Below are 12,904 nucleotides of genomic sequence, written 5' to 3' on the forward strand. Positions count from 1 at the left end.
ATTTAGTATCAAAATAATTATGTTTTTTATCATAATCACAACAATAAGGCAAGAATATTATATAATCAATACTTGAAATTACTTAACAATAAAATAAAAAAAATTAAAATTAAAAAAATTAATAGTAAAGTAGGTACCTAATAATTTTTTTGAAATGCTTAACATCATGTTAAATTTTTAAAAAATGAGACTAAAAATAAAAGGATAGATTATATCTGAAAATTATATAATTAAACACAGAAATGCACTCCTATTATTTCTTACACCTTTTAGGTAATAACTTTATGTAACATTTGAAAACCTTTATAACCATTCATGGTAAGAAAGGTATCTTTTGTCCGACTAAAATAAATAGGTATAGGTAACTGTTAAGAATAATGAAAATAAATAAAGATAACCCGTTGATACACTAGCTCTCTATCTTAGTTGATACAACAGTCTCCATTTTCATGGAGCACTTGCCAGACTCTCGGTGCTGCTTCATTTGGATGGAGGTGCGGAATCTTTTGTCACAGCTAACACAGGGGAACGGATTTATTCCTGTATGAATGGCCATGTGATTGCTAAGGCCAAGCTTCTGCTTGAAACCTTTATGGCACACCTCACACTGAAATAAAATAGACCACTACAGCAATTTTGGATCAACTTAAAAGCACCAGTTAGTCTACTTGAGTAAACATTAATAAATGAAATCAAGAGATCATAAGGAATTAGGAATAAGACAATGCATGAAAAATTTATTGATTGATTCAATCAATCAATGAAAAATTTATTACACTTCTAATATAAAAATAAACATATTTTACCCTTTCTGTAAAATAAAATCTTTGCTGGAAAAGCTTTGATACTATTAGTTTTAACTAACCAATTAAAATACAATAAAAGTACCCCAATTTTTTGCCAAAAAATAAGATAATGTACTTTAAAAACATTGGATACTTACAGTCAATATTTACAGTCCAATGTCCCCCTATTTAAAATTCTAACTATAAAGATTAGGGTATAAGTGATTTTTAATGATGACAACTAACCAACTAAACTCCCACAATTCATATAAAGTAATAAGTTACCTTAAAACCTTTAACTTCTGAATGTGACAGTTTGTGTCTCTCTAGGTGACATTTGCTGAGGAAAGCTCTCGGGCATTGATCACATTGGTGCTTTTTCTTGTCTGGGTCATGGGCAGCTCGGTTATGGCAATACAAAGCTTTCCTAAACCACAAATGTACTTAATCTCTATACTTCTAACTATAACTATAAATATCATTACAAATAGTCTAAAATATATCATATAACATAGTTTATAGTTCGTTTAAAGCTTACCTGTTGGTAAATAAGGCCTCACATAATTCACATGAGAATATTGGCTCTCCTGTGTGGTAACGTTTATGCTTGTCCAGATTTTTCTTGATCATAAATCTTTCTAGAAAAAGAATCCTCATTTTATTTTAGGTATTGAGAATAGTTATTTATCGCATCGTATTTTAGACAGCTTTCTGTGGATATTGAAATTGAAAAATTGTAAGCAGTTTTTTGGCCCGAGGAGTTGAAGCTCGGTAAAACAAAACTGGTAGGTATTAATTTCATGATTTTTATTTTAATATTCAAATTGTTTGTAATGAGATACTATGCTTGGTTTTTCAGTATGGCTTAGAACCGATTTTCATCCAGCGGATATCAGACGGTTTCGAAACCATACTGGAACATAAATTACTAAAAATAATACTTTCAGTACATTATTTTATATCTAAAAACGAAAAAATTCAATGCTTTGCTAAACTCATAAATACACAAATAACTACAAAAAATGGTTGTCATTATTATATGATACTACCTATAATTAAAACTTCTTAATAGCTTGTTCATCAACACTATTACCTTGGAACTTTTACACATAGGCAACAGATCTACAGAACGTGCATACCAAACCTAATTATAGAATAGCTGCTGCGCCACTAACCTGGGCACTGATCACAGCCATAATGTTTACAAATATGATGTCCATAGTCCTCGGCATCAACAAATGCTCGCTTGCAAGTATCACAATGAATTGTTTTCCTGCCATTTCAATGATATGTTATATTTGACTTTAATTTATTTTTGTTACCTTTTCGATTAACTTCGATTAATTTTTTTTGGTGGGCGTAATATTCTTCAAGGGGCGATTTCTCTTCGGAGGGTGGTGGTACACTCCCCCAAAGTAGTTATAAACCTTCCAGGACCTATGAGAAGCTACCTTTGGTACAGACAAACAGACAGACATCCTGTTACTTTATTACTAAAGGACCTAAAAAGTGAAACGTGTCGGTTTGTCTGTATGTCTTATTAGGTTTTTATGTATATAAAGCTATGTTTTTTTTTCTATATTTCCCACTGAATTATATTTTCCCTAAATATATTCAAATGTCATTTTTTATTTATATGATTGTAAATTTATACTCTATCTAAACTATAACCCCCCCCCCCCCCCCCATCTATTCATCTATGATATTCATTCACTACGTTTTACACCTTCCCTTCAGATATTGAGTCAAATATAATAAAACTTTCTTTTTCAGGAGGCGATAATTTGGATTTTCTTCATGTTTTCTCATGTGCTCATCTAATTCCTCATTGGTTAGAAACTTCATATGGCATAGCTTACAAGAGATATCTGAGATGTGGGTGAGTATGTGGCGTTTCATACCATCTTGACGGATTATTTTGCCACAGTGAGGACACATTTCATTTTTGGATACCTGATTTATTTTATTAGGATAATTGGATAAATAAAAGAACTATAAATGATGGTCCAATAAAGAAAATAAATAAATGCTAAACCATAATACTTTATACAGCATCGCTTCAAAACCTTTTTATATCCAGTGGATTAGAACCCGTCCTCAGCCATACTGAAAAATTATTATTAGCATCGTATTATACCTATCCAGTTTTCTACGAATATAAAAATGTATAATCATAAGATAACCAGTTTTATATCCTTGTAAGGCTGTAATGCGATAAATAACTAGTCTTATGTCTTACATCAAATTGTTGTATTGCTTGCATAAGTTTTAATCGAAATAACAAACCAAGAATTGGACAAATCTATTTTACTTTTTTACTTATCCATTTAAACTTTCCTGTTTGTGATTTTTAATTTTGTGATTTTTTAGTTCATCATGATTGTTAAAAGTTTCTTCACATGTTTTACATTCAAAATTGGCATTGTGTTTTCTCTCTATATGATCCTAAAACCAAACATAAATATGTAACAATATTTACTCTTAATATAAATAAAAAAAAACAAAGACAACTTGAGTTGAAAATATTAAGAAAACTTTGTAGGGCTAAAAGTAAAGCTACAAAAGCAATATGTTTAATAAACAAGGATGAAAATATCCATAAGTAGCGAAGCACAAAAATGATTTAACGATTTGCTAAAATAAAAAATAGATAATAATCACGAAACCTTTCTTAAATATTTTATATTTTCAGATATTGATATCTTTTAGCATGACTGACAGACCGACGGACAAAGTAAATTACATACTGAATGCTCATTGGTATAGGGAATGAAAATAAAACTAATATTTATTCATTAAGTTTTTTTTACTAAACGGATTGACAACTTAGATCATACCATGAAAAAAAAGTAGAAGCTATCAATAATATTAAAGATCTATGTATTATAAATAAGACCATACCTGTAATTTTTTGGTTCCAGTAAAAGATTTACCACAAGTATCACAAACAACTTCAGTCAATTTATCTCCTGGCTTTCGTCCACGCGTCTTTTTGGGTGCTTGTTGGTGAACTTCCTCCCGATGTTTTCGCAGATTTTCTATACCAAAACAAGATTCGCCACATTTTTTACATTTGAAATATTTTTCATGTTTTCTTTCCATGTGTTCCTTCAATCGTCGTTTGCCTGCATAATAAGTATCACATAAATCGCATTTTATTGGCATGTTATATTTTCCGAAAGGCCCACTGCGTTTTTTCATCTTAATTTTAGGTTTATCACCTTCCCCTGCTTCATATTTCTCTAAGGCATCAGCCACCCAAATGGCGTCATTTGATTCATCATCGTTGTCTAAATTTTCCTCATTTTCAGAGATTTCACCATTTAATTCTGAATTATCAAGTTCTCCATTTTCTTCTAGTAACTCTTGAAAATGTTCTTCGCCTGATTTCAGGAATAAAGGAATTAGGTTTTCAAAAAGTGTGAAACTATCCAAAAGTATATTGATTCTAAATTTTTTTATTGGGGTCACACTTTACATTTACAAGAGACTGAAAGCAGTTGTTTATGTTGATATTTCGTTAAAGGAAAAAGATGATATCCCTGTAAAAAAATAAGATGCTAAGTTTTTTTCTTACATATGTTCTCGATTTTTAGTTAATGGTTATGCCTCTTTTCTTGAATAATTAAATTTTCTTTACAATTTGCCTATTTCCTTTATTCCTACCTTTTATTGAATCTTGTATTGAATTAACATGAATTTCTATGTCTTCTTCTTTAATCAAAGTAGAGGGATCAATATTTGATAGGTCAGGATCAGACTTGGTTATAAATGGTCTGTCGCAGACGTTGCACTTACTTCCATTCACAGATTTTTGTTTCTTTTCTTCCAGTGAATAATTTCCAGAGAAATGGTGGAAAATTTCATTTTTGAATTCATGAATAGAAATTCCTTCAGTAAGTTTATCATTAAATGCAATTTTAACTTTCCTCGAAAGGTTTGGTTGTACTTTATCAAGGCACCACAGTATGATAACTTCTTCAAAAGTTGGAGTTATAATTTCATCTTGTAATAGCTCATAATCACCAATTCTATACCCTGTTTTCTTTAAATTGCTACTGATAGATTCTCTAAATTGTTGGTAAAATTGAAAAATATTGTTGTTGTTGTCAAATTCATTATCACATGCATCAAGTATTGTATTCTGTTTGGGTATATTTTTAGATTCAATGCTTGTTTCCAGTTTATATTCTTGAAAATATTCAGTTTCCTCCATTTTGTTGAAAATTAAGAATGACAAGACATTAAAATCATAAACATTTGCTATTTGCTTGATTCATTTTCATTCTGAAATGTTACAATATTATTTCAATGCAATTGTAAATAAATAATAAAAAGAATAAAATTATCAAATTAAAATAACAAATAAATCACAGACATTTTCACAAGTAAATAAACCATTTAGCATTTCAAAAATGATTTTTATTAAGGAGCTGAAATAGGGATTCTTTAAGAACAGAATGATTTTTAAAAAAGATTGACTTTGAAACTATCTAAGGGTTTGTATGAAGCTTTTCTGCTATGGAAAATAAAATCAACTAAGCTGTTTCAGAGATTTTGACAGACACACAAAAAAATATTACATAAAGGAGAAAATTTTGATTTGTAGAAAATCATAATTGAGCATTAAAATCAACTTTCGATTTTCAGGATAGATTCCTCTTTTTTCAAGCCACACTTATTCTGCTCCCTATGTCGCTTCATCTCCAGGAGGCCGAAAAATCTGGCGTCACATCCAAGACAGGGGAAGGGTCGATAGCCTGTGTGCGAGTTCATGTGTGTATCCAGAGCTGCTTTCTGGCGGAATGCCTTGTCACATGATGTGCACTAAATAAAGAAGGCGTGTCACTTCCAAGCTGTATACCATCCATTAAAGTAACTGCTCCTGTTTGACAGTTTTAAAAACAATTCACTTTACGGAAAACAAGCAGAAAAACCCTCTTTGTTAATTCAAAGCATTAAGATTCACAAAAGAAGCTAAATAGTAAAAAATGAGGACTTTCTGATAATTAGAGCTTCTAAGTCTTAAGACAAAAAAATAATCTTGTAAATGTAGTGCAACATATCTTACCTTGAAGGGTTTAACACCAGAATGTGTAAGTTTGTGTCTCTCCAGTTGACTCGGATTAAGAAATGCTTTCTGGCACTCGTCACACTTGTGCTTGCGCATGTCAGGGTCGTGAGACGCGCGCTTGTGACAATACAGAGATTTCCTACATAAAGTTTTTTATATTTTTATGGAGAAAAATTATTGAAAAAAGATCTGTAGGTAAAAAAGATTACAACATCCATAAAAGTAAAGCTTTGAAACGATAGGACAAACGAACTTTATTACTTAAAGAGGAGTAGAACTTAACTAGCATAATATAAATGTAGAAGTCTAAACAAAATTGTATAACAATTTGTCGCCAAACTGCAAATAAAGGATACTGTCACTTATATTTAAATTATTACAGAAGGACATACCTACATTTTTAAAGATGTAGTACTTTGTTTTCATAGGAATCATTGTTCCAAAAATCAATGGAATATGATGATTATTATAAAAAATTGTCAAAAAGTAAAACAAATATACACACCTCGTAACAAATAATGACTCGCACAAATCACAAGAGAACAAAGTTTCCCCGGCATGAATTCTTTTGTGCATTTCCAGGTTTCTTTTCATTAAAAATTTCATATCACAAGTTTCACAGCTGAAATGTTTGCATACATGCGATCTACATTTATATTATCCATTATATTTTGATTATTTAATGATATTATTATGTCTATTGTTTACCTTATTACTGTTTCCAGAGATTGGGTTTTTATTTATCTTTGATTTATACTTATTTTAGTCTAAAAATGTTGTGTACAGCAATAGTGATTGGTTGATACAAACTAGGTAGTTTACCGATTTTCTCAAATAACATAATGGATATTAACCTAAAGTCATTTTCGTCTACAAAAGTTCTCTTGCAAGTGTTACAATGAATAGTTCTTTCTTTTCTGCGTCTGTATTCAGGATTTTCCTCATGCTTTTTCAAGTGGGCGTCTAAATCCTCCTAATAATGAAAAGGAGTGTAGACATCATTAAAAAATTAAATTTATATACTGGCATAAAACACAATAGTACAACTGTTATAAAAATCATTCTAATAAAAAATAACAAGTTAGCTAATAATGCTCTCTTGTTTTAGATAACCAAAAAGAACCATCAACTGATTATCAAAAGCATCGAGAAAGTCAAAGAAACAATAAACTGATAATATATTATGTAGTCACGAACCTTTACAAAGACTCACAAAGCCTATCTGCAAATAAGAAGCACACAATACCTACATATCAGGATGGCGCTTATTTCTCTTATTTGTCTATTGGATGTATAAACTGAAGTATGTATTATGGAGATCTCAAATATGTTGCTGCTTTGAGAACAAGCATTTAATTATGACCGGGTGAGTTGAGTTTTGTCTTAATTATGATAATTTATTGACTAATGGGTTGATTGATTTTGATGATGAGGTACAAACATATGATGACAATTAATATTTTGTATTTTTTATCAGTATCGAACCATATACTCATAGAACTGTGAAAAGTACACTAAACACTGGAATACAGATCTCACAAAAGCATTCAATTTTATAATAAAATGAGGTTTATTACCTGCGAAATAAATTTTTCAGAGCAAAGATGGCAACCAATATTGGAGATATGCGTTAGAATATGCCGTTTCAATCGAGACCTTATCAACTTCCCACAATGGGGACACATCTCTGCTGGCTTCTTCGTAGGCTTATGATCTTGTACTTTGTGCGTCTTCAGATCATCATTTGTTTCAAATATTTCATCACAGTTCTTACAAGCATATAATTTTTCTTTATTATGCCGATTTTTAATATGTTCTTTTAGTCGTCTTTGCCCAGCACACGAACGGCCGCATGTATCACAAATAACACGTTCTGGCTTCACCCATTTCTTCTTATGGACTTCTTGTTTGTGCTGTCTAAACATAAGGATAAAGGATGTACATTTGCATGTTGAAAGAAGATTAGTTTTAGGAAATTTACGCCTTAACATTAGAAGAAATTACAGACCAAACAACTTACAGGAGAATCCATCTCGAATACCCCAAATATCATTTTTGATTTTTGAACTCAGCAAATTATTTTGATCTATCCATCAGTTATCCTTTCCTTAACAGTTCAATGCCATTGAAAGTTTCATCACATAATTTGCAAGATTTTTTACTGTGTTTTGTCAGCAAGTGTTCTCTTAGCCTTCTCTTGCCGTTGCATGCCTTTCCGCAGAGGTCACACGACACAGGAATTGGAGCCTTCCATTTCTAAATAAAACGATATTTTAATGATTCATTTCACCACCCAATTTACACAAAGGGGGAGGTAGGTTGTGCTAAAATTTCGTAAAGGTGTGAGTTTTAAGGCTTAGAAACAGTAGTAGAACGATAATATTCACTAAATATGTGTATTCCTTATTGAAAAGAACTATAGACAAATTTTTTTAAAAAGTTAACATAAGTTTTATCTTTCTACTGCTGTTTTTAAGCCTTAAAACTCACACCTTTACGGAGTTTTAGCACAACCTACCTCTCCCTTTATTAATTATGATTCAGTAAGTAAATTTTAATTCCAAGCGAAAAAATATTACACAAAAAATATTCATACATACCCTTTTATGTTCTTCTGTTCGATGCAAAATCAAATCTTTTCTACTCGGGAAAACTTCTTGGCACAGCTTACATGTAAATGTTTTCTTATGTACAGATTCCAAGTGCTCTCTCAGTCTGCGTTTACTGGAAAGTTTCTTATTGCATATATCACAGGTTTGAAAAGAATTTTGTTTAATGGCAGATGCTTTGTTTTGCAATAACTTTAGATTTTCACTATCTTCCTCTTTTATTGATGAATGTTCTATTTTGCCGTTTTCTATGTCAATGTCTGAAAGATCATCATTTAATGCGTCTGATAGGTAATCTTCAGAGTTCTGGTCAACATTGTCAGCAAATACTTCCTCATCACATTCTATCTTAGCAATATCTTCTATTGGGATATCTTTATCAATTGCATTGTTATTTTTGGTTTGACATTCAAGTAATTCTTGCTTTATTGTTTCTATTTCTAGTTTATTAAAAGTTATATTTGTTTCATGCTTAATCACAAAGTCTTCGTTGACTGTTGATAAAATATCATCTATATGACGATCACTTTCTATAGATGATGAATAATGCTCTGACAAATATTTGAATATCTCAATTTCAAGCTCTTTCAAGGGAGTTCCACTATTAATTTGTTCTCCAAAATTTTTCCTAATTTTGCCGGGAAAGGAAGAATCAACTTTTTCCAAGCACCATAACAAAACAATGTCTTCAAATGTTGGGGTTAAAATTTCGTCCTGTAAAAGTTCTAGACCTCCTATTATCATGGAAAAATTGATAAGTAAATTGTAACAACTTCAGTTTAAATTCTTAAAAATAAATACGATGCCGGAATATGCTTCAAGCAATAATAGAACAATAATTAATCAGATTGAATTTGGTTATAAAAAAAGACAATTGCTTTGTCAAATGCTTTGCTATATTCAAAACTACATTCAAGTGTTCAATGCACGTTTCATCTTAATATGATGAATGCAAAATAAAATATACCTATTTAAAAAACTAGTTTTTCTTATCATATTATCCTACCTATTCGATGGCCCTTTCTCTTCAGGTTTTTAATGACTAGAGCTTTAAATCTTGAGTAGAAACTAGGAATGTCTTCTGGTGGTGTGTAATTAAAATTGTAAATTTCTAGTATGCTGTTCATTTTGAATGAATTTTTTTTTACGTTTTGCGGATTTTTTACATCTTACATCTGAAATATAAATAATTATGAAGATTTTCGTTAATCGAATTCAACAAATCTAGTTTAAGTTATACTATACATGTTTTAGAAGACGGTCAATTATATTTTTATGCATGATTATGTAAATTGTGGAAGGTGTGTAAATTATTGGTCAAGTAAAAAATATCTATCTAAAAAAACATTAAATCAAAGAATATAAATGCATAGGTAAGTGTTTAGGTAAATAAATATCCTTATTCCATAGGAAAAGAAAATCAGACAATGCAATTATAAATAAAATCATCAAAGATCTAAGTAGAGTTATAATTTCATATTTCTTTTGCATAGATTCGGTTGTTCGGATCTTTACAAGTTAGGCTGTTGTATTTATGAAACCATTTCTATAAGTAACAGTTCCTGATTCAATTAACTTTAAATCTCAGATTTAGTGAGGTCCTCCGCCTTAAAGCCAGAGCATTTCTGTGACTCTCTGTGTTTCTTCATTTCTGTCAGGCTTCTGAACATCATATCACACTCCAGGCAGGGGAATGGCTTTTCACCTGTTTTCGGGGAATATAGAAATTGGACAAATGACAATATAAAATGTAATTATTTCTTATTACTAGAGTACTATTGAATCTTAAAATACACTTGATAAGAAGATATATTTGTGTATGTAAGACGATTTTACAGCTAAAATCACCTTTCATTTTTGATAAGCTATATACTAGCCATGGAAAGGTTAAAGAGAGTTTAGCTGTTTCAAGAAATGGCCCTAAAAAACCCTCAACAAATTTTTCATTAAAAAAATGTGTAGTCTGTTTCCCCTCTAAGGACAGATCTACTGGTTTACAAAAAATCTTTAAGGCACAACAAAAACAAAATTACGTTCAGTTATTGTTCATGGCTAGCATAAATTGAAATAATTTTACAATTGACATATTATTTTTTATGTGTTTGAATGGCTTAATAAATATATTATTGATTATTTGAATGTTGGTAAAGGCTTGATTTATATTTCTTTATTCTTCCCTGTATGACTTTTCATGTGAATGTGCAAAGAAGCTTTTTGATGGAATCCTTTGCCACAAAGATCACACTAGATAAAATACTTTTAAACTTTAAAATATTTAAAGGGACTATGCACGAACGAGATCAAATGATTTTAAGTTCCTTCCAGCATTGATCCTTATTATTTTTTTAGTGAATAAATATACTAGGTTCATGTTTAATATGGTTTTAAAACAAAATAAAGTTTCACCATGGTTTTATATAAAAGAAACTTTAAAATGATGAACCATTTTTTGGTGAAATTATCATCAAATGTTTTGTTGAGTTCTAACTATTGTTTCAAAAGCTTTAAAACATAAAAGTATATTATTTTAATGAACAATGTATATTTAGAATAAGGGGTGGTAACTTGTAATATTGTAGGTAAACAGTTTAATTAATGTACTTTTGCAATTTACAGCATTTGATGATTTTTTGCCGTGTAATCTTATTTTGTCTTTTGAACTTAACAAAACATTTGATGATATTGCGCCATAAAATAATTAACATTCAAAGTTTTTTATATAAAACCATGGCGAAACTTTTATTCTTTTAGTTGATATAACTATAATAATATTAATCAGAAACCTAGTATATTCACACAAATAACTCGGTGTCACAGCTGGAAGGTGCTCAGAATCACTAGCTCTCACTAACACAGATAATTAAATATATTTAAAATAAAAAGAAGTAAAACTTACTTTATAAGACTTTTCATTGGTATGAATAGCTTTGTGTGTATTGAGAGAGGTTTTGTTGAGATAACTTTTACCACACATTTCACATTTGTATTTTCTTTGAGAGGGATCATGAGCATATCTCATATGCCGTAATAACTCCTTTCTGTAAGTGGTCAACTATTAATAAATACATTTTTATTTCTAGATATTGGCTGATAATTATCATGTGACAGTACAGAATTAGAATAACGAAAATTTCTTTCCATTATTCCTAAATGAAAACATTACTAATAGATAAAAAAAAACTCATTTGTTTACCTTTATCCAAATTAACCTATTTTTAGGGGTATATTCTGAATGAGGAACGGGGAAATAAACAATATGTGGGAGGAGTAAACAAATTAATAAAATAAAGAGTACTAAAATTATTTTTCCATTTTTTCTCCAACCTTAGGGTAAAAAAAACCAGTGAGGGGGAAATATTTTACAGAAGGGGAAAAATTTTTTTCTTGTGCAGAAAATACACCTGCCTTTTATAAAATTTCTTTACATTTTTTTATACCCACCCCCCCCCCCCCACTCCCCTAAATGATATAAACTAAATAGTTGCCATTCCTTTTAGTGTACAGAGATTCACATAAATCACAGGAGAATATATTTTCACCGGCATGAAACTTTTTGTGTTTTCTTAAGTTTCTTTCCATCACAAATTTAGCATCACAAGAATCACATGCAAAATGTTTGCACACATGAGATCCATATTCAATCACATCAAAAAATTTCCTATTGCAAGTTTCACACTGAATATTTCTCTCCTTTTTCTTGCAATACTCCGGATCTTTTTCATGCTTTTCTTTGTGCAATTCCAAAGCTTCTTGGTTTAAACATCTCGCCCCGCATAAATCACACTTTATGTTTGTCAGGTGGATTAGTCTATGGCGTTTCAATGAGCTAAAATGAACCATTTTCCCGCATTCCGGGCACATATCTGGTCCCTTCTTTTGCTTGTGTAATTCTTCATTGTGTGTCCGTAATTCTGAAGCATTTTTAAATTCTCTATCACAGTCTTTACATGAATATTTTTTGTTTTTGCCATGCTTTAGTTTTATATGTTCTTGCAACCGTCTTTTACTGCTTAATGATTTGCCGCACTCAGCACAGATAACATCTTTTCCTTTGCCCTCCTTTTTAACTTTTTTTCTTGGTTCGTCGGGGCTGGCGTGTCTTGCCAGGTGGATATTCAAACCTCTGACAGTTGGACAAACTTTCTTACATATAGGACAAGTATGCTCAGATCCATTTTCATTTCCAGTCTTTTTTCGTTTGGCAGAATCTTCACTCATGAAATCAGAATCCTTGTCCGAGTTGTCCAAATCAGACTCACCGCCAAAATCTTCATCCTCCCAGTCAATATCATTAGTGTTGTCATTGTCATCAACTAAAGTTTTATGTAGAGATGAAGCAATATTGTAAAGGTCATATTTTCGTTTCCATAAATATATTATCATTCCATGACATGTTCTTCAAAGAGAACTAAAGGGGTGAGACGGGTACTCACAGG

The 12,904-nt window shown here is 30.7% G+C and overlaps 2 protein-coding genes across 2 annotated transcripts; both read right to left on the reverse strand.

Moving 5' to 3' along the window:
• Positions 1-365: 365 nt before the first annotated feature.
• On the reverse strand, positions 366-9,641 carry LOC145314927 (uncharacterized). The gene is made up of 16 exons (XM_080155002.1): positions 9,475-9,641; positions 8,460-9,202; positions 7,967-8,115; positions 7,437-7,776; positions 6,714-6,832; positions 6,365-6,505; positions 5,857-5,998; positions 5,421-5,612; positions 4,452-5,055; positions 3,687-4,168; positions 3,122-3,230; positions 2,547-2,737; positions 1,961-2,054; positions 1,324-1,423; positions 1,071-1,212; positions 366-607 (listed from the first exon to the last, which is right to left on the reverse strand). The coding sequence occupies exons 1-16, from the start codon at positions 9,593-9,595 to the stop codon at positions 410-412; spliced, it is 3,867 nt and encodes a 1,288-aa protein (XP_080011128.1). The 5' UTR covers positions 9,596-9,641; the 3' UTR covers positions 366-409.
• A 7-nt stretch (positions 9,642-9,648) lies between these two features.
• On the reverse strand, positions 9,649-12,866 carry LOC145314446 (zinc finger protein 711-like). The gene is made up of 4 exons (XM_080154340.1): positions 11,959-12,866; positions 11,365-11,506; positions 10,645-10,712; positions 9,649-10,172 (listed from the first exon to the last, which is right to left on the reverse strand). The coding sequence occupies exons 1-4, from the start codon at positions 12,849-12,851 to the stop codon at positions 10,046-10,048; spliced, it is 1,230 nt and encodes a 409-aa protein (XP_080010466.1). The 5' UTR covers positions 12,852-12,866; the 3' UTR covers positions 9,649-10,045.
• Positions 12,867-12,904: the final 38 nt, after the last annotated feature.

The sequence above is a fragment of the Acartia tonsa genome, chromosome 3 (genome assembly GCF_053477335.1).
Source record: "Acartia tonsa isolate MP-2025a chromosome 3, ASM5347733v1, whole genome shotgun sequence".
NCBI lineage: Eukaryota > Metazoa > Arthropoda > Copepoda > Calanoida > Acartiidae > Acartia > Acartia tonsa.